The sequence below is a fragment of the Amphibalanus amphitrite genome, unplaced genomic scaffold (assembly GCF_019059575.1).
Source record: "Amphibalanus amphitrite isolate SeventyFive unplaced genomic scaffold, NRLGWU_Aamphi_draft 000467F_arrow, whole genome shotgun sequence".
In the NCBI taxonomy this organism is placed as follows: Eukaryota; Metazoa; Arthropoda; class Thecostraca; order Balanomorpha; family Balanidae; genus Amphibalanus; species Amphibalanus amphitrite.
The window spans coordinates 71,784-90,526 of record NW_024881961.1 but is presented as its reverse complement, the minus strand read 5'-3'; the positions used below and the strand labels follow the sequence as shown (position 1 = coordinate 90,526).

Below are 18,743 nucleotides of genomic sequence, written 5' to 3'. Positions count from 1 at the left end.
AAAAGACGATCGCACACGGCAACATCCATCATATCCCTGATACCGTGTGACGGCGAAGACATAGAACATCCGCTCGCTTTGTTTGCACACATGAGATGGCCAATCTGCAATTCTGCGGTAATGGCGATATCTTGCTATTGTTCGGCCGGGAAACGTATCTCTCTCTCTTCTCTCTCTCTCTCTCTCTCTCTCTCTCTCTCTCTCTCTCTCTCTCTCTCTCTCTCTCTCTCTCTCTCTCTCTCTCCCTCCCTCTCTCTCTCCCTCTCTCTCTCTCTCTCTCTCTCTCTCTCTCTCTCTCTCTCTCTCTCTCTCTCTCTCTCTCTCAGACCGAGTGTTTGCGGCGCCGGAGGAATCCCGCGGAGCCGAGGGCGCTCTCCCGGACGATAACGCCGCCTCGCAGTGCTGTGATGTTCTCCCATCGGCTGAAGTCTGGCCGGAGAGCGGTCACAGAGGTCACGCGCGCTGGTGAGTTTCCGCTGACAGAGCTCACTGCGAAGGGAGGCAAGGTCACAGGTCATTAGAAGGTCACAGTGGGAAGGTGCGCGCTACAGGTCACCGACTCGTCATTGTCCGAGGGGTTAAGCCATTGTGGGTAGGCTTGTTCTAAAGGTCACTGGTGGGTCGCCTCTTACTGTAGTAAGCGTCGAGCGACGATTTTATCGTGCAGCATGAGTGTCACCGATATCCCCTCGAAATTTCCTACCTACTTGGCACTAAGCACTAAGCAGCATGGATCGAGGACAATGAAATGCATGGTAGAGGGGCGGTCACCTGACACATTTGGCTATTTAGCGATTTGATTGCGAATGCATCTCACTTGCCGGAACGCTCGCTATGAATTCTCATTTATCGAATCGCACTCGCTCGCAATTTGTAACATACCATGTTTCCTTTGAGAAAACTCCGTCAAATGGCGGGTGCCCTTCGCCCTGTACCTTGACGCTGGTGGCCTTGAAACCACGACAGGTAGCACGCAGCCGCCTTCAACGCGCTGCTGACGCTTCCAAATTAGCATTCAGTCACGCTTCAGCGTATGCCCGCGGCGAAGACGCCGAGTAGCAGTTATGCAACGAGCCGTGTGCTCGGCGTGTTACAGAGGTGTGCTCGTCTGCGCTCCCCTCAGCACCGACTGGCCTTGTGAATGTCTCGGGTCAGAGGCGGCAGCGCTACAGAGCCAGGGGAGAGTGAAGGGCCTCGATGCCACATCAGATGCTCAGTACGCTGTTGGTCAGCGAGCAGCACGCTTGGTGTGCACACTGCATGAGTGCAAGGCTATCAATACTGGTGTGCACAGTGCGAGGAGAGAGTGCAGCTGGCAGTGTTTCGCGTTTGGCTGTGATGTGCTTTAGTGATTGCGGGGAGGAGCAACCGATCGTATGAGCTGGAAAGGCGTCTACGATAGTCCCTTGCACCGAGAACAGATTAAATGTGTGCCTGCGATCCTGCACTACCAGCTCAACTGGGAAGGGTGGTAGCTTTCTCCCTACTCAGCGTTGTGTTATCCATTGACCAGCCACCAACTCAACCCCCTACATGGGGAACAGCCGACCAATTTGTACCCCTTACCATCGGGAACAAGTCGGATGAAGAGAACGTCTCCCAGTGCCCGGACAACCAGTGCCTGGCTCGAAAGGAAACAGCACAGCGTCCCGGGCTGTGGGATCTCTTCTCCTTCGGGTGTTTCTGTGACGAGGAGTGCGCAGCCTTCGGAGACTGCTGTCGAGACGCTGGCGTGTCCTCCGCGGTGCCCGAAGGACTTACCTGCTCGTATGCAGACGGGCCGCACTATTACATGGTGGCACGATGTCCCGATTCGTGGCCACACGACGCCACGCGGCGGGCCTGCGAGACGGATGACATCGGGCCATCTAAGGACCCGCTGGCCGCCCTGCCTGTGACCAGCCCTCGGACGGGAAGGACCTACCGGAGCGCGGCGTGCGCCCGCTGTCACGGCGACACGGACGGAGCGGTACTCTGGAGCACCCTGCTCCGCTGTCCGGTGACCGGTCCGGGCGAGGCGGAGAACACCACGGCGGCCAGCCTGCGTCAGAACGAGGACGGAGTCTGGGGAGTGATGGTAACGGCTAACGGCACAGAGTTCTTCAGGCCGTGTCAGCTGGAGCTGCAGCTGCCCCGGAGTCTGGGTGACGAGCACGTGCGCGGGTGTCTGCCGGCGGTGTCAGAGTGCGCACCGGACTGGGTCGGGCCAGAGACGGCCGTCCAGTGCGGCGCCTACACGGGCCGCATGCTCGACCTGAGCAGGACAAACAGGCGAGCTGAGCCGCTCGGTCACGTCTACCGTAATCTGCACTGTGCACTCTGTAATAGGGTGCCGGCGGACGTGCTCGTTTGCGGCCGACTCAGCAGGTTCCGAGGTGGCGGCGTAGCCTACGCCAGTCCACCTTACCCGTCGTCCCTTCCGTTCTCGATTCTGCTGGACATTTCTGACCGGTCGGGCAGCGGGACGGTCGGAGCGGTCACGGTGTGTGATGACGGACGACTCTGGGACCCTTTCTTTCACAAGTGTCGACACATTTTCTGTGATGACGGCTACACGTTGAAAGATGACACCTGTGTGCCAAAAATGGAATCTCCGGATGACGGCGGCGCAGAGTCCTCTCAATTCAAACTCTGTCCGAAGTTTTACCTGTCGGCTGACGAATTCGAGAACCGCTCAGATGGCAGCGTCTACGTCCAGCTGTACGACCATCGGTACGCCGAGGGCGAGTTCGAGCTCAGAGACGGCGAGCTGGTGGTGTGCTCCAAGTCAGGCGACTTCAGCAAGTTTGACACCACTCTGGGCACCCTGTCGCTGGTGTTTGTCGTCGTGTCCATCGTCTGCCTCTGCTGCCACCTGGCGCTGTTCTGTCTGGTGCCCGAGCAGCGCAATCTGCCCGGGAAGAACCTGGCGGCGCTCTGCGCCTGTCTGCTGGTCGGCTACATCTGCTTCGTGGCGGCGCCGTTCCAGGAGCCGGCCTCCGAGGGCTGCCGAGCGCTTGGCGTCGTCATGTACGCCGCCTTCATGGCGTCGTTCTTCTGGATGAACGTCATGGCCTTTGACGTCTTCATTTCACTCAGGTATGCACAGAAAAATGCATGCACGTTCTCAGGATTAGTGAAACCAAATAGCTAAGTGTTAAGCAACGTTACACCTATGAACGCCGTGCCTATACTTATGAACGCTATACCGATGCACGTTGACGTTTTAAAGGGACCCTCCCACCTTCAAAAAAGTTATTGAATTGGCACGAAAGTGATGTCGCTCGGTTCAGAAAGAGCGAAAACGAATATCTACCAAATTTCATCGAAAAATATTCACCGGTTTTCAAGATATTAGACTTTTACTTTTGTTTACTTTTTGGGATCTCCGCTGTTCCTAGCGACTTTATTTGAAAGTGCGGCATTTGTTGCGCGCAAAGCAGCATATACCACCGCGTGCTACCAAACGTTTTAGTAAAAGATTTAAAAATCGTTAGATCTCCGCTGACGTCACAAATTCTAAGGGGGCATACCAATGCACTAGCCCCTTAGAATCCGAAAACTGCAAGTTTGAAATTCCATATCTCCGAATTAAAGCATTTGTCGATGTTGTGAGTGCCCAAACCGGTATTTGCAGGCCATGGCCAATTTGGCTATCTCAACTCAAAACTAATGTTAAGGTGGGAGTGTCCCTTTAACTATCTATATGAAGAGCTTCTAGATTACTTTCTCCTTCCTTCTGCCTTCACAGACATGCCATGACTGAACTCCGCGTCACCTCCGGTGAGCGAATGAAGACTTTTCTCCTGTACTCTCTGTACGCGTTCGGCTTCACCGCCGGTCTGGTGGTGGCGGCTATTGCTACGGACACATCTCAGCACTCGGTGCCCGCCTACCGACCCGGCTTCGGCGAGCGGGTGTGCTGGTTCAGCCGGCGGCGCGCGCTGCTGGTGTTCTTCGCCGTGCCGCTGCTGGTCATCATGGTGGCTAACGTGGCGCTGTTCGTCGGCAGCGCGCTGCTGGTCCGCAGGGCGGCGCAGTCGGCGGCCGCCATCACCTGCAGCCCGTCCCAGGTGGGTCCACCGAGCGCCAGAGGTGCAGAATCGGGGCGCTGTGAGCCACGGAGACCGGGAAATGTTTTGCTACCTGACAGCGAAGAGTTCTGAAAAGCGTTACTGTTTGCTTCAGTGCTTAAAAGTAGGGGGATGTAAACGCTTACTTGGTGAAAAATGAGACACTTTCATCATAGCCGTCTTGAGAACTGGAGTCCGTTATATCGCAATGTGTGTCCCACATATAACCAGCGACATATGTGGCTCCGTTTCACAGACGAATCTGAAGCTGTACTGCCGGCTGGCGGTCATCAGCGGCCTGTCGTGGGCAATCGGTCTGGCCGCCGGCTGGGTGGACTTCCCGCCGCTCTGGCACGTCTTCGTGGTGCTCAACACCCTGCAGGGCGTCTTCATATTCGTGTCGTTCACGATGGCGCGCCGTGTGCGTGGCCAGGCGCGCCGCCACATGTCCCGTCTGGCGCGCTGGAGGGCGGCTGGTGGGGGTTCGATTGGAGCCGGCGCCAGTGCGGAGGGTGATGGTCCGCCGGCCCCGGACACCACCGAGACTCGGATCTAGATCCACAGGCACTGCCAACTAGAGACTCGAAAGTGGAGAGAAACGCCGGCCCCGCCCTTCCCAGACACTCGGAATTATACCCGCCGGCCCCAGCAGCTACAGAGACTCGGATCTATAGTAGGACCGCCGGCCCCGGCAACTACTCCGATCTAGAAAGGACAATCGGCTCCGGACACCACGGAAATTCTGACCTACATAAAGAGGACGGCCTGCCCTGACCGCAGAGACTAATTTAGCAAGAACCACCGGCTCCATCGGTGGCCATCCATCGAACACCATTTTGGCCATCATTCGGTGAATATTTATAAGTCAAAAAGGACATTCGCCACTATCTTTGCATGCTTCTTTGCCTTCTGCGTCCGTGATGGTGACAGCAACCAGCCTCATCAACCCAGACACCGAGCGTAGTGAAGGTCATCCTCCTGAAAACTTACGTAGCCAATACAAGTGATTGGTGTAGCCTACATACAGGGTGACACAAAAAAGCGGTCATCACCAAAATTCGAATAACTTCGGAAGTTTTATTCAGATCATCACCAAACTTCGGCCACTTTAGGTCACACCTATGTAGCAGACATCCACCAAGTTTCAAGTCTTCACTACGAATACTTTTAGTACAGTGTGTGTTTTACGGACGCTCCACAATGTGCTCCAAGTGAGCGCCCCGGCGCTGCAGGGCGTAGGCACACCTGCATCCGGCGGGCAAAGTTGCCGATAACCCGATAAGAATAACGTTTCAGGGGTAGCACACCCCCTGAGCACTGTCTCCAGAGGCCATTGCACTCTGTAAAGTGCACAGCCATCGGGTTATCGACAACTTTGCCCGCCGGATGCAAGTGTGCCTACGCCCTGCAGCGCCGTGGCGCTCACCTGGAGCACATTGTGGAGCGTCAGTAAAACACACACTGTACTCAAAGTATTCGTAGTGAAGACTTGAAACTTGGTGGATATATGCTACATAGGTGTGACCTTAAGTGGCCAAAGTTTGGTGATTATTTGAATAACATTTCCGAAGTTATTCGAAATTTGGTGATGACCGTTTTTTTTTTTTGTGTCACCCTGTAAATAATTATATTCGAAAGCACGTTTTGTGTTACCAAGGGAGACGGTGGCTACAAGCCACTAGCATTGTGGCACTCGGCTCGAGAACTCTTCCATAGCGACCATTGTGCCGCCAGAAGCATTCCCATCCATGGAAAAAACACGTCAGACGCACTCGTTGTGTAACAAGCGGCCAATCAGCTTGTCACAGGCTGAATGGCTCATGCGAGCACACGCGTGCACACACACTGGGCCGGTGCGACCACGGGCCGACCGTTCTTCGGAGAAGGCGGTCGGGCTGGGGAATGGAGACCATCTCGTGTACACTATCCTAGAAACGGGGCCATGACCGGCCTGCAGTGACCTCTCCGGACGGTATGGGGCCTACCGGTGCAAGAGAGAGGCCAGGAGGCTGAGGTCTAGAGGACCTCCGCCGATTCGGCGTGTCGGTGCTCGTGTGGAGCCGATATCGATGACTGAACACTGCTGACTAAGGAGCTAGAACGACTTAGATCCGGCCAGTTTGGATAGATAATACTCATTAAGCGCTCAGGAGACAATGATGATATGGAGTTATGAACAGTCTTTCTGAAAGGCCGTGTGTGAATGCAAGCGGCATCTTGCTGGTGTGTACTGTGTAACGTGTATAACTGCTTGCATGTTTGAGTTTGCTAGGACTCGGGATGCGTCTTTCCAAGTTTGCTGGTGTGGTTGGTTTGTCGGAAGTGTGTTTGATGTTCGTTTGTGTTTGTTTCGCTGTTTGTGAGTTGGTTACGTACCGGTGGGCGCCAGCGCCGGTCCGTCCGAGCCGCAGGAGCTGGCTGGGTGCCGGTGGCAGCAGAGCGGGGCCTGGCGCCGTCCTGGAATGGGGAAGGAGCAGTGGTCAGCTCACGGGCCGGGACGGGGGGGGGGGGGGGTGCCAAAGTGGTGATATCTGCAATGTCCTGAAGAACTTGATTGAATGAGTCAGTAATGAACGAGGACCCAATGTATTCAGTGTTGTTGCGTTGTTGCCTTTAATCATCAGGCTCCACGTAATTTCAGAATTTCAGAAGCTACGTTTCATCGGTGCAATACCATTTTTTTATAGTCCTTAAACGTGTGGAAATATGCTATATTACCACACTCTTACTTGGCTATGCAGCTTCAGCTTTTCATACTGTTACCATTTACTGCATTTTATTATTCAGTCTAGCTATGAATATACACTTTTGCACAGCATCTAATATCTATTAATCGGTGTGTCCTATGGTCCTACTATTCAGCCGATCATCGTCAGCCATTCAAGGCGTCCCTCCACGAACACCCAGCTCGTGTCCAGTCTCAATGTCTGTGAGAGGCCGCCTTCCCGGGACGGGGGAGGGGGTGCGGGTAACCGCAGTGCCCGCGCCCGGTCGATACGGTGTTTCAGGTTACATGCCGTCCCAGCGGCGGACCGGAGCCGGCCCGAGCAATACCACAAACGAGCAGTCCATGGACAGAGTGGACACAGCGGCGCTATTTGCGCCCCACGCCCGGTACATTTCCGGCGACCAACACTCAACACCGTGACCTCTGACACACGGCCAGCGTCCCACCGCGCCGCCCACACAGGTCGGGCAGGTCACGGAACAACATACAGACGCTTTTCACGAACTTCTAAATGGCATGAGTGAAGTAAGTAGCCCTTTATGAGCTCAGCTATCCCCTTTATTGTTGAAAACATGATGAAATGGAACAGAGCTTTGTGAAGTAAACGCAAAACAAGCCACGATCGCGAAGTTCGCTGATGGAAATCATTTCACGAACATTCTGATGCCTCTACTGACCTCTGTGCCGGCATGTGACCTAAGTCGTGTGCCGATTGACCTCTCTTCTGACCAGTGACCGTGTTTCGGCTCACCTCTGCAGCAGTGACCCCTGCCCCGCTCACCTCTGGTGCCGCCGCTGCCGTTGATCAGCACCACCGGAGCGGCGTGGCACGCCATTGTGACAAACGTGGTGTTGCGGTGCGCCATCACGGCGTCACGCGTGTTCTTCTCGGGCTTCCACAGCACAACGTACATCTTGGGGAAGAACAGGCAGGCCAGCTGCACCAGCCCGCTGTGGAGGGGGAACAGACTGGTCCGAGTGACTGCCGCGGGGGAACGGATCCGATGCCCTCAAAGGCCGGCATTGTGGGAGGTGCGATAAAGAGAAATCCATTCATGTATAAACAAATACGGAAATTCTTAAAATGGCATTATGATAATGCTAAGGCTATGCTTTTTGTTCCATTTGCATTTATCAATTAATTTAAATGCCCGCAATTACATCGCTTTTATGTTTGAGTATATTTTACATTCTCTTAAGCAGCGTCACAAGCTCAAATGAGTTGGAACCCGAGCCAGTTTTCGTAAAACAAACGGTTTAAGTGCGTTACATAAAGCAACCGGGATATGCCGAGCGGAAAACTTCGCGACTGGCCCTAAGCCTTTGAGCCGATAAAAGCTTACAGTATCACTGCCTAAGTAATTACGCATCAGGCCGACTCTCGGCGCGGGGAGGGTCGGGAGGGGACAGTTCGGGGAGGGCCGGGAGAGGGCAGTTCGGGGAGGGTCGGGAGGGGATAGTTCGGGGAGGGTCGGGAGGGGACAGTTCGTGCCTGTATTTGGGCGCCGCCGACTGACCTGAGGGACAGCGACATGGCTAGAGTGACGGTGCGCAGCGCGTGGTCCGAGGCGGCGATGTAGAGCGGCACGAACGCCAGCCACAGCACGCACGTCGTGTAGTTGGTGAAGACGATGTAGCGCGCCTCGTTAAAGCCACCCGGACATTTGCGAGTCTTCACAGCGTATACGGTGCAGAACCCGATCAAAATCAGTGGGTAGATCAGACCTGCGGAGATGACAGGGAACCGAGCGAAATAAGCGTATCAATCATACGAAGGGGAGACAATAGCAGCCGATCGAGATCCGCGAATACATAGATCATACTTTCTGGAGAACAACAGCGGGAAACTCATGGAAATGGTGACTTTCTCCTATCTGTCTCGACCTCCCTCTTGCCCCCTCTCTCTCCCTCCCTCTCTCCCCTCCCTGGCTCTCACCGATCAGGTAGGAGCTGTCGTCCAGGCCGTCGCAGATGAGCACCCGCTGCTCCCGAGTGGGCGTCACGACCAGAGTGAGTGGCGGCCGGTAGAGCAGCCAGGCGGCGTTCACCAGTACCTCCAGCAAGGTAATCAGCGCCGTGATCACCAACTGAGAGCGCGGAGAGGTGTAGCGCGTGCGCGGCTTCCGCGGCCGGCCCGTGAAGATGCGCGAGATCCGGTTGGTCTTGGTGACGATGGCCGCGTAGCAGACCGTGTAGCAGAGACCGAGGAAGAAGCGCGTCAGGCCGCAGCTGAGCTCGCTCGGCCGCGCCACGATCACGAAGGTCAGGCTGAACGAGAGCAGGTCGCCGAGCAGCAGTAGGTAGCTGAGCTCCCGACCCGACGCCTTGATCACCGGCGTGGAGCCGTGTACGGCGAATATCAGACCGCACAGCACCGTGATCACTATCCCTGACGGTGCAGAGAGAGATAGAAAAATCAGCCCACAGATGACCTTGGTTAAAACAGAAATCATATCCCCGACGCATTAGAGGAACATACTCGTAAAATATTAGTCCGCAAAGGCTTTGGTAAAACAATCAAGACGGAGGCCAATGAGAATCAACCCATCAATGATTTAAGATTTTGATTAAGTTCCTGCGTAACCTGATGCTAGAGGGTCTAAGTCATTTATAAAGAATTTGCTCAATTCCAACTTGTCCGAATGCCAACTTCGCTCAACTGTTCATCACGTCCGTCTAATGAAGCAGCCGACATACCGAACACGGCGAATGCGATGGCCGCCAGCGCCCACGGGCTGGAATAGTCGACGTGTTGCAGCGGCACCATGACACAGTCGCGTTTAGAGGGTGACGGCAGCGAGCCGGGCGGACACTCCTGACAGTCGTACTCATCCACCACCCTCTGGTAGTGGCCGCACGTGCGGCACGTCCAGCAGCAGAGGTCGTTCTCCTGCCGGCGCCCGGCGTGGGTCAGCAACAGGCGCGTGAGAGGACGGGATACTGGAGTGTGGCGCTAGATGAGTGAGTAAAAATACACTCGATTACGCCTGATTCATTACATAGCCTCGGATAACTAGATACGCTGCGTCGTCCTGACTTACCTTTTTAACCTTGACTTGATTTATTTGACATGGTGCGCTGCAGCTGGAAAGTGGAAATGTGTAGTTGCTGCGAGCCTTGAAGCGAGTCTCGTTTCTCCGCAGCTCCAGGTTTGCCTTCCCGTCCTCCTTCACTGCAGAACACAGCACGAGATACATTGAAACGAATCGTCGTCATTGGGGCGAATCAATACTTACCGCAGGTCGCAGCACGAACGTGCTGCCGCATTGCACGTTGGAAATAAAAATTTACAACTTTTTATTGGACGTATCTTCCCTAGCAACTGCTCTGCCTTTCACATTTCATATGCAATAAACCTTATTCCAAAGTGATACCTACGTTTTATTTCATAATTTTCGCGTGCAATTATATCGCGGCCACAAACAACTTAACACTCTCCTGGCAACGTCATAACAGCCAGGCCACCGCAAGTTCACTGAAGCGTTGCGGCAGCTTTCCGCCTGATGCCTTCACGTGAACACCTTCATTGGCCCGAATATAGCAGCCCTCAGGGAGCGGTCAGCCGAATAAGAGGTCAGAGAGCACGAGGCCATTCCTGTGTAGCGGACTAATGAAACGAGCCACATAGGCCGCCGTTGTACCCGTATGTGAACAGAACCGCTGTTCTCACATCAGCGCTTCATAAAAGAGCCAAACGCACACAATGCCGTTTGAACTTGATGTTGGAATGTTTGAGCAGCGTTAGGTGAATATCGAGTTGCACTCACGGGAGTACTGGCCGACAGTTTTCCACGAGTAGCGGCCTGTTAGGTCGTCCCGTTGGAAGTTCAGGATGGAGTAGCGTGGCGGCCCTTCACCGCTTCCATTCATAAATCGAAACGACTGGCTGTTCTGGTCTGAGAAGAACAGCAAAACGTTATGAAAAGTAATGTAATTGTTTGAGTCCTGGTGAACTGCCCAATTATGAAACTTCTTGGCAAGGAAAAAGTCTAGCGCGAGATGTAAGCCTTACATCTCGCGCTAGACTTTTTCCTTGCCAAGAAGTTTCATACATTGTAAGCCTTGTATACAATGTATGATATACATTGATATACTTCATACCCTTGTAAGCCTATTGCCTTACATTGTAAGGCAATAGTTACATCAAGCTAACGAAGCAAAGTAACATAAATGAGCATAGTTATATTATTGCATTACAATGCTTTCTCCAAAATTCCGTCTCCATGCAAACAGATGCATAACAACGAACAGCAGTGCACTGCAATGTTGAACATGGCAAAAGTAGAGAGTATGCCTGCGATTAAGTCCGCTAAAAACTCTCAGGACTCCTTGTGTCGGCACCTTTGAAGACGACGTTGCTGAGGTAGCGCCGGAGGTCCCTGCCCTCAATGTGGCCCATTTGGTGACAGAGGCCCGGCCGGCCGCCGCACAGGTCACGGTGCATGTCGTCCAGCGCCGTGGCGAACGCCCACGTGGCGTCCCGCACAAAGTGCAGGTACGTCTGCTGCCTGGTCGAAAAGGACCATCAGACGGTGAACTGTGCAGCTACATTTGCATGTGAGAGTCCTTAACGACACTAAATACTAAATCCTTAAAACAATGTTACTAAAAGGTTGAAGCGTTTAAAATGAATTTTCACCCCACGTGTAAAATAAATACGATCGTATTTAAAAAGAGTAGTGCATATTTCATTAGACAGCTTCATAAGAGCTATGAATGCACTTGATAAGTAGAGATTACCTATAATAATGTCAGTATGGCCTCGGTTGAGTCGGTACCTGTAGCCGCCGCCGACGGAGAGTCGGACGTCGGGGTCACACTCGGGCCGTGTGTCCCCGTCCGCCGGCTCGGCAGACAGGTGGCAGCCGAACGTCTCCTCCCAGAACTCTGCCAGCCACGGGTTCCGCTCCAGACTGGTCGCCGAGCGCGGGTCCAGGCTGTCCATGTGCGCGTCAAACCCGTTCAGGTGCTGCACCAGCGGCTGCACCGAAATGGTGCCCTGCAACCAGACCACTGCACTGAACTGAGAGGTGATTTTACGCATTTTCAGCCCATTTAAGCGTCTTTTTTAACTAGATGAATTGCAAATATGAAATAAACATGTTTCAAATAGAATGTTTTGCATACTTTCCTAACATCGAGTCGTCAACTCGTTGCTATTGATATCCATGGTCGAATGGATAGATATGTAGGTGATCCCACAGATCCCTATTGGCTATTTCTGTTCCCCGGAGTCGTCCTCGGACCCACCTCGATTACATCCTCGACTCCATTGACGACGGTCTCGCGGGAGGACCAGGCGTCCGATCCGATCCATACCAGGCCAGCCGTGTTATTGCGCGCTTTGGCCGCGTGCATCAGCGAGCCGGTCGCCATCTTGTCGGCAAATACGACCACCGCTGCCGGGCAGACGGAGCGGGCGACCGTTCGAGCTCGGGGGACAAACAAATCTGTTTCTCTTGGTTAGGTAGAGGGGAGGCAGATGTCAGGACGTGCTCCAGGTAATGGCCATAAACATGACGACGATTTAAAGACGATTCCAAATGTGCTGTCACTCTGGGGGATGGTCAAGTCAACGGTGCTTCGTTTATTATCTCGCTGGCTTGTGATCTATAGTTTGACGTTGAATCCCGAGTACATACACCAATGCAGCGTCTTGATGTTCAGTACTCCATCGATCTTATTACAGTGACAACTAAACATGTCCGCTCCATTACCATCAGTTTCCCCAGCCTCTCTGCACGGCCCCCGGGTCCCATACCGACCTCTGGCGTTGGTCTTGTTGACAAGACTCTCGATGACGTCGTCATAGTCTTGGCGCTCCTGATCGAGCCGCAGCGGGCTGGAGAAGCAGATGCCGTAGCTGGAGGCCAGCTCCTCCAGCTTCTGGAAGCCGCGGTTGCCGTAGTCCGAGTTGGAGTAGACGACAGACGCGTGCGTCCAGCCGAAAACCCTGCATGACGTGCATCCATGCAATGGTCAAACACCAAGAAAGGATTACTTTTGTGCTGCAATCAATTTTCAAGGTCGAAATTATTTCGTAAGCTACATGTAGAAATTATCAGCCAGCTTACTTGAGGATCTCCAGTATGGCCGCCGCCTGGTTGACGTCCGATGGCACGGTGCGGAAGAAGTAGCTGTACTTTGGTCCGTTCAGCGTGGTGGATGTGGAGAGGTAGCTGATTTGGGGAACCTCGAAGTTGCGCAAGAGATTCGCCACCTGCGAATACGACGCAGTCTCGACTAATGCCTCCTTAAAAGTTAATTGTGGAATTCGATTTATCTTACAGATTTTGCAATGTAAAACTCATTATTTACGTTGATACCTACTCGCAGGTATTCTCACCTAATCACAAATTTGACACAGCCATATTATACCTACAGCTACCTACTCTACGGATTCAACAGCTCAAAGGAAACCAGTGAATAAGGGGGTTTCTCCTATTACGTAAAGACGCTGAGCAAGGCATTTTCAGCCTGAAGCTTTGAGCTCGCTTCTATGAAAGCGGTTCTACCGGGCTTCTCACAAAAGTCGGACGAATTTATAATCAATATATTTAAGGGTGTGTCAGTGTTACAAAAATAAATCAGGCATCACTTGAAAGCCTAGTTAAAAATATTTTGTTTCAGGGGATTTTGACCGTCGGCGATCGCCTTACTGAGCCGCGCCGGACCTATTCGAGATGACACCCGTTTCGCTCGATGCACAGTTAAGCCCCGTGCAGCACGGCTTCTGTTGCAGCATGGCACACGGAAGATGGCAGGCTGCGTACCGCCGACCTCATTGCACCCTTCAGGTCTTTGGGGCTTCTTTGGTGGTTTCGGTACACCTGGGACTTGAGGTGGTCCTACAGGAAAAAGTCCGGTGGGGTCAAGTCCGGGGAGCTCGCTGGTCACGGGTGTGCCTCGAACCTCGAGATCACACGCTGCCCGGAGCGCTCCTGCAGCCACTCCCGGTTTTCTTTGGCGGTATTGGCTGTGGAACCGTCTAGCTGGAACTATTGGCACTTGAGTGGATCAGGATCGCTGCCCATCGTGGTCTGCAGGACGCTCCAAAATTTGTCAGGGTCATCCGATATCGCTGACCGTTGACAGCCTGGGTAGCGCATCTCTCACACGAGCGACGTTCGCCAGCTTGCTTCTTTGATTGGATTTGCGGCTGCCGTTATGTTCTTTGAACCCGCAGTTAACATTTCCTCGAGCCAGAAACTTTCAACAATGTGGAAAATAGCATTTCAAGATGGTGCTCACTTAAAAAAAAAGGTTGCGGGAGTTCCATTGTGTTGAAACGACCGACTTATTTTGAAAGTAGAATTTCTTTGAGTTTGCTTTTGCGTCTTAGACCACTGTCTCATTTTTTAAACTTAACAAATATGGTATCATATAAATCTCCTAAAAATTTGCTTTCTTTTCATGTGCATTTGTTTCGTTTAGATATTGCTTTCAGTCCACTATCCGCAAAAGAAATTGGTCCGACTTTTGTGAGAAGCCCGGTAAGTCATCACCTGATGCATTAAAGGAAATAGTTCACTTTTTAACATGGGTTTTGAACTGGAATAGCAGTTCCGTAGCTTGGGCTGAGACGAGCATAAATCAGGAGCTTTTACAGCCCAACGATCACCCTAGGCAAAGATATTCTATTTCTCGTCCCGAAAAAGGTGTATTGCGTTGAGGATGTGTGCCTTGCATATATTCGCATCCAGTATGAAAAGAGCATGGGTCCCGAAAATTCTTCAGAAACTAGTGAAATTATCTACGAGAACTCAAGAGAAATTCTCGTACTGATCAATAAGGACATTCAGCAGCAGCAGATCGCCCAAATGCCGGTGGCCGCGATAATTTCTCTAGTTTCTGAAGAATTTTCGGAACCCATGCTCTTTTCATACTGGATCGCCTGTGCCTTACAGAAACTGAAAAGTTCTTCTTATATCAAAATAAAGAAAATAATCTTTTGTTATAAATAGGTTTTATTTTCTTTGCTGATCATTTTGAACATAAAAAATCAGAAATCCATTGCAAAAAAAATAATTTCGTGAAAGTGAACTATTTCCTTTAAATAACGATGATTTTCTTCGCATTTAAAAGGCACTGCACTTAACCAAACGGATTAAACAGCACCGACCAAGCGTCGATTGCCAATGAAGTACGGATCTTATTTGGCCGGACAGGAGTAGCAATCGAATAATCTTATCGTTTTATGAGCGGCGAACTTTATAAATCAATCACGCACCGACAAAAAAGAAGAAGAATAAATTGATTGCATGAATCATCGACTGTAGAATGGAGATTGTGCCCAACCATCTGTCAGGCTGACCTGTACGGAGCCTCGTAGTCTGTATGTCAGGCTGACCTGTATGGAGGGTGAAGACTGCATTTGAACATTTATCTGCCAGACAGACCCTATGAGACTGTCGCAGATTCCGTGACCGACTGACCTGTATGGAGACGGCGCTGGACTGTCCAGGCTGACCTCTGTAAACTATTTTAGTCTGTCAGACTGACCTGTATGGAGACGGCGCTCGACTGTCCGCCGATCACGCCCACCATACGGTCGTAGCTGTTATTCCGGTATGCCGGAGGCTGGCCGTCCCCGCAGACGAAATCGACACGGTGGTGGCGGTTGGCCCGGCTGAAAAACCCTGCCGAATTGCCACGACCGTGTCAGCGATACGATAGGCCCTGGTCGGCGATATATAAAAAGGGTACAAAGAAAGAGTGTGAACTCAAGCATGAGACGAATATGTAATCTTTGAGGCCGTCATAAAAAGACGACCATGCTTGATAATTTAGTAAAAGCAGTTTTGTAACGGCTTTCACTTGCCGTTTCCATTTTGAGAATTGGTCCAGTAGCCATGCGGAGAACAACAGTATGTGATGGTAAAACAATGATCGGTCATTTTATCAAATAGGCATGCTTGAAATGTGTACCAGTACCTATTCACTTTCAAATGTGTTCGTTCCCCTACAAATACGCACTAACTGATCAATCTTAACCACACCCACAGAACATAGGCCAATTATTTCACAATATGTCACAGGCCGCGGCAATTAATCTACATTAGTGTTGTTATGCACGCTACGCATGTCCAGCCATAAATTATACGGTGAACGCCAAACCAATTCTATCCGTGATCGGTCAGTGTGCTGCGTTCCCCGCGAGTCGCTCTGACTAGTGACTGGCTGCTGTTGCCGAACTACTTGCTATTAGCTCGGGATGTGAGCGATTGCCAACAATGTTCGGGATAGGGATCGGCGTATAAGTGTCGATGTTTTCTCAACTTTACCCATGGAACGCGTGCGTTAAAGTTTAAAAGCCCGCGTTTCCCATAGGTCTCGTGGAATTTTTTTTTTCGACGAACCACTATCATCTCGCAATTAGAAATTGATGGCGCCGGTTTTGAGCTATTTCCCGTGGAGCTTCATTTGCCCGTGTAACTTTTGAAGATATTCGGCAGTCATGGATAATGGATCTATTACAACTGTGCGCAGAGATCTGTGGTGCAGGTGAAGTTTACTAACAATGCGCCGTCAGTACGCTGACAGGTCGCTCCCTCTCTTCTTAAAACGTTCCTACACCTGAACGAGCATCTAACTAATTGTGTCTACTGTACATACACTGCGCTCGTATAGTGTATACATGTATCGCCCAGCGCATCATAATGGCCTGTTGCGACTTGCGAGGCGAATATCCTCCCGTCGTTGTGCTGTTAGTTGTCGACGATCATCTCTTTAGGTCACATCGTCCGTGAAAACGGCGCACGTATGGCCGGAGACTGATTGCCCATTACGATATCGCAATAACACATCATTCATTCTCCGTGTGTGAACGACCGTGCGTCGACGACATCCAATATATGGCGAGGGATGCGTCAGTGCAATCGTATACGTGTTCTCTGGAGCAATAACACTCCTCTCAACGGATATCATATTCTATTGATAACCAACTTCGTGAACGTCAATAGACTTTTACATACATTTGGCTTTGAAATAGTTACATTGGAGCTTCACGGGGACGAAGGATATGAAGAGCATGTGTGCACACTGCACACTGCACAATGCCAGTTGTTACTGGCCGGTGTTCATAAAGCGGATCATTCACACATCGCGTGACTGGCGTGACTGGCGTCTAATTAAACAGTATGCATAGATATTAGATACTGCATGCACATTAGCTGAGAATAAGGAAAATAGTGGCATAACTCCAAAAAGTTTTGTTTAACAGCACCATTCAAACAGCTTCATAGACGGGCCGGTGCCAAATAGCCATGCAGTCTTGTCCTTCAGACAATAGTTATTTAGGCCAATTGCACCACCCGGCATTGTAGGGTGAACGCGACACCCGGCGTGAGAGGGGGTGTGGGGATTGCCTCCTAACCCGCACGATAAAGAACCCATGGTGTAGTTCGTGAAGAGTAGGCCATGTGCCGGCACCATGGCAAAATTAACCCCAAATCGAATTTATTGTCTTGATGGAGGGCAAAGTGGCATCTCTCTCAACAACCATTTAAAGTAACTATAGCGTAAAACTAATTTTAACTGTAGGTAACGTAAGTCCCAGGGATCCCACTCACCTCCCAAGAAACTCACAACGCGTTACCGAGCACTTTAAAGGTCAAAATTTTAGAACTTACACACACTTATTTAAAGTAAATGAGCACTTGCAATATCAAAATTCTAGCAATTCGATATTTTTCTAGCATACAGTCAGATTCTTTACAGGTGGCCGAATGTCCAATGGACAGGGACGCCTTAAAACCTTATTTTCACTTCACTTCACTCAGTGTAGGGATGTAGGCAGGCAGCCCGGTGCATAATCACGTGGCTCGACTTGCCGCCCGTGCTTTGCACAAAAGTAATCATGCTTTACACTACCTTGAGTGTACATACGCAGTTCTAGCTGCCTCGTCTGAGTAAGTATGTATATCCGGCTGCCGGCGCGGAAGCACTGACCTTTGACGAACTCCATGGACCTCTGCAGAGCCACAGAGTCGGAGTCACATGAGTCGAGCACCACGGCGCCGAGCCGCACGCCGTTCAGCATCTGCGGACTGTTGTTGATGGTGTCCAGGGTGAACAGCATCGCCTCCAGAGGCTGAACGCCGTCCTCGCCCTGTAAGCCGTCACCGGTGATTTATACTTGGTAAACGATATAGACTTCATCCTCTGAAATACATTTTATTGATTTGCTGACACTGGCTGATTTTTACTAGAAAATAATAGGTATTTACGATGCGTTATTTCTTCAAAATTTACATAAGTACCTATGTTATTGAACCTAATCCCATGTTACTTTTAAGCAAGGTGCCAGCAAGGATCGGTGCCAAACCGAAACATCATGGAGCCACTTGCCTGTATGCGTCCGCAGTCGGCGTCGGACGGTCCCATCTGGTGGACGGGGAACAGCGCTCCCAGCAGGATGTCCCCCGAGTAGTTGCCGTACACGGTGTGGCTGCCCCAGAACGGCGGCCGCTGGTTCACGCCGTGGTCGGGCTGGAGGGCCGCGGCCAGCGCCAGCTCCGCGACCAGCCAGCTCAGCACCAGCTCCACCGTCAGCCCGCTCAGCTCCATTCTGTGGCGGGCCGGTGCTGACTTAATTACAGGCATGGCCATGCATTATGCAAAAATAAAAAGATATGCTTATGCAATGTGTTTAGGTAGATTTATTCTCGACATATTATGAAATCACGGTTGTGTGATTTATTTGACTTACATTCATTTATTTTATTCTGATTTTTATAAGAAGTGGCACGTTGGGCGGATCTACCACCATGAGCAGGCACGGCGCGCTCCTTCAGCTGAGCCCTTGCTGCCCGTTGCGATAGCAAGCAACATCATGACTATATAGGAGGCATATCGGAGGTTCACAGGACATTCTCATACTTTACGGCCTAAATTCGGCGAGCCGACTGCATAAAAGTGGAGCGGTCTCAGCGCCTCATCGCACACCGCAAATGTCACCAACA

General features: G+C 51.5%; 1 protein-coding gene across 1 annotated transcript; it reads right to left on the bottom strand.

Annotated features, from left to right (window-relative positions):
* Window positions 1-225: 225 nt before the first annotated feature.
* Window positions 226-18,348, bottom strand: LOC122392063 (metabotropic glutamate receptor 3-like). Its single transcript, XM_043386563.1, has 16 exons — window positions 18,130-18,348; window positions 17,731-17,890; window positions 15,283-15,419; window positions 12,855-13,000; window positions 12,546-12,733; window positions 12,031-12,179; window positions 11,559-11,779; window positions 11,122-11,288; window positions 10,548-10,676; window positions 9,822-9,952; window positions 9,478-9,670; window positions 8,717-9,169; window positions 8,298-8,505; window positions 7,562-7,731; window positions 6,429-6,509; window positions 226-489 (listed from the first exon to the last, which is right to left on the bottom strand). Exons 1-16 carry the CDS (start codon window positions 18,346-18,348, stop codon window positions 323-325), a joined length of 2,919 nt encoding a protein of 972 aa, XP_043242498.1. The 3' UTR covers window positions 226-322.
* Window positions 18,349-18,743: the final 395 nt, after the last annotated feature.

What these genes read in the sequence shown, in the direction of transcription:
- LOC122392063 (XM_043386563.1), bottom strand. Translation starts at nt 18,348, where the DNA reads ATGGAGCTGAGCGGGCTGACGGTGGAGCTGGTGCTGAGCTGGCTGGTC. An exon ending in GCCATACTGGAGATCCTCAA is followed by an intron (nt 12,734 to 12,854) that starts GTAAGCTGGCTG and finishes CACGTCATGCAG; the next exon opens with GGTTTTCGGCTGGACGCACG. An exon ending in CATCGCATTCGCCGTGTTCG is followed by an intron (nt 9,170 to 9,477) that starts GTATGTCGGCTG and finishes CTGCACCGTCAG; the next exon opens with GGATAGTGATCACGGTGCTG.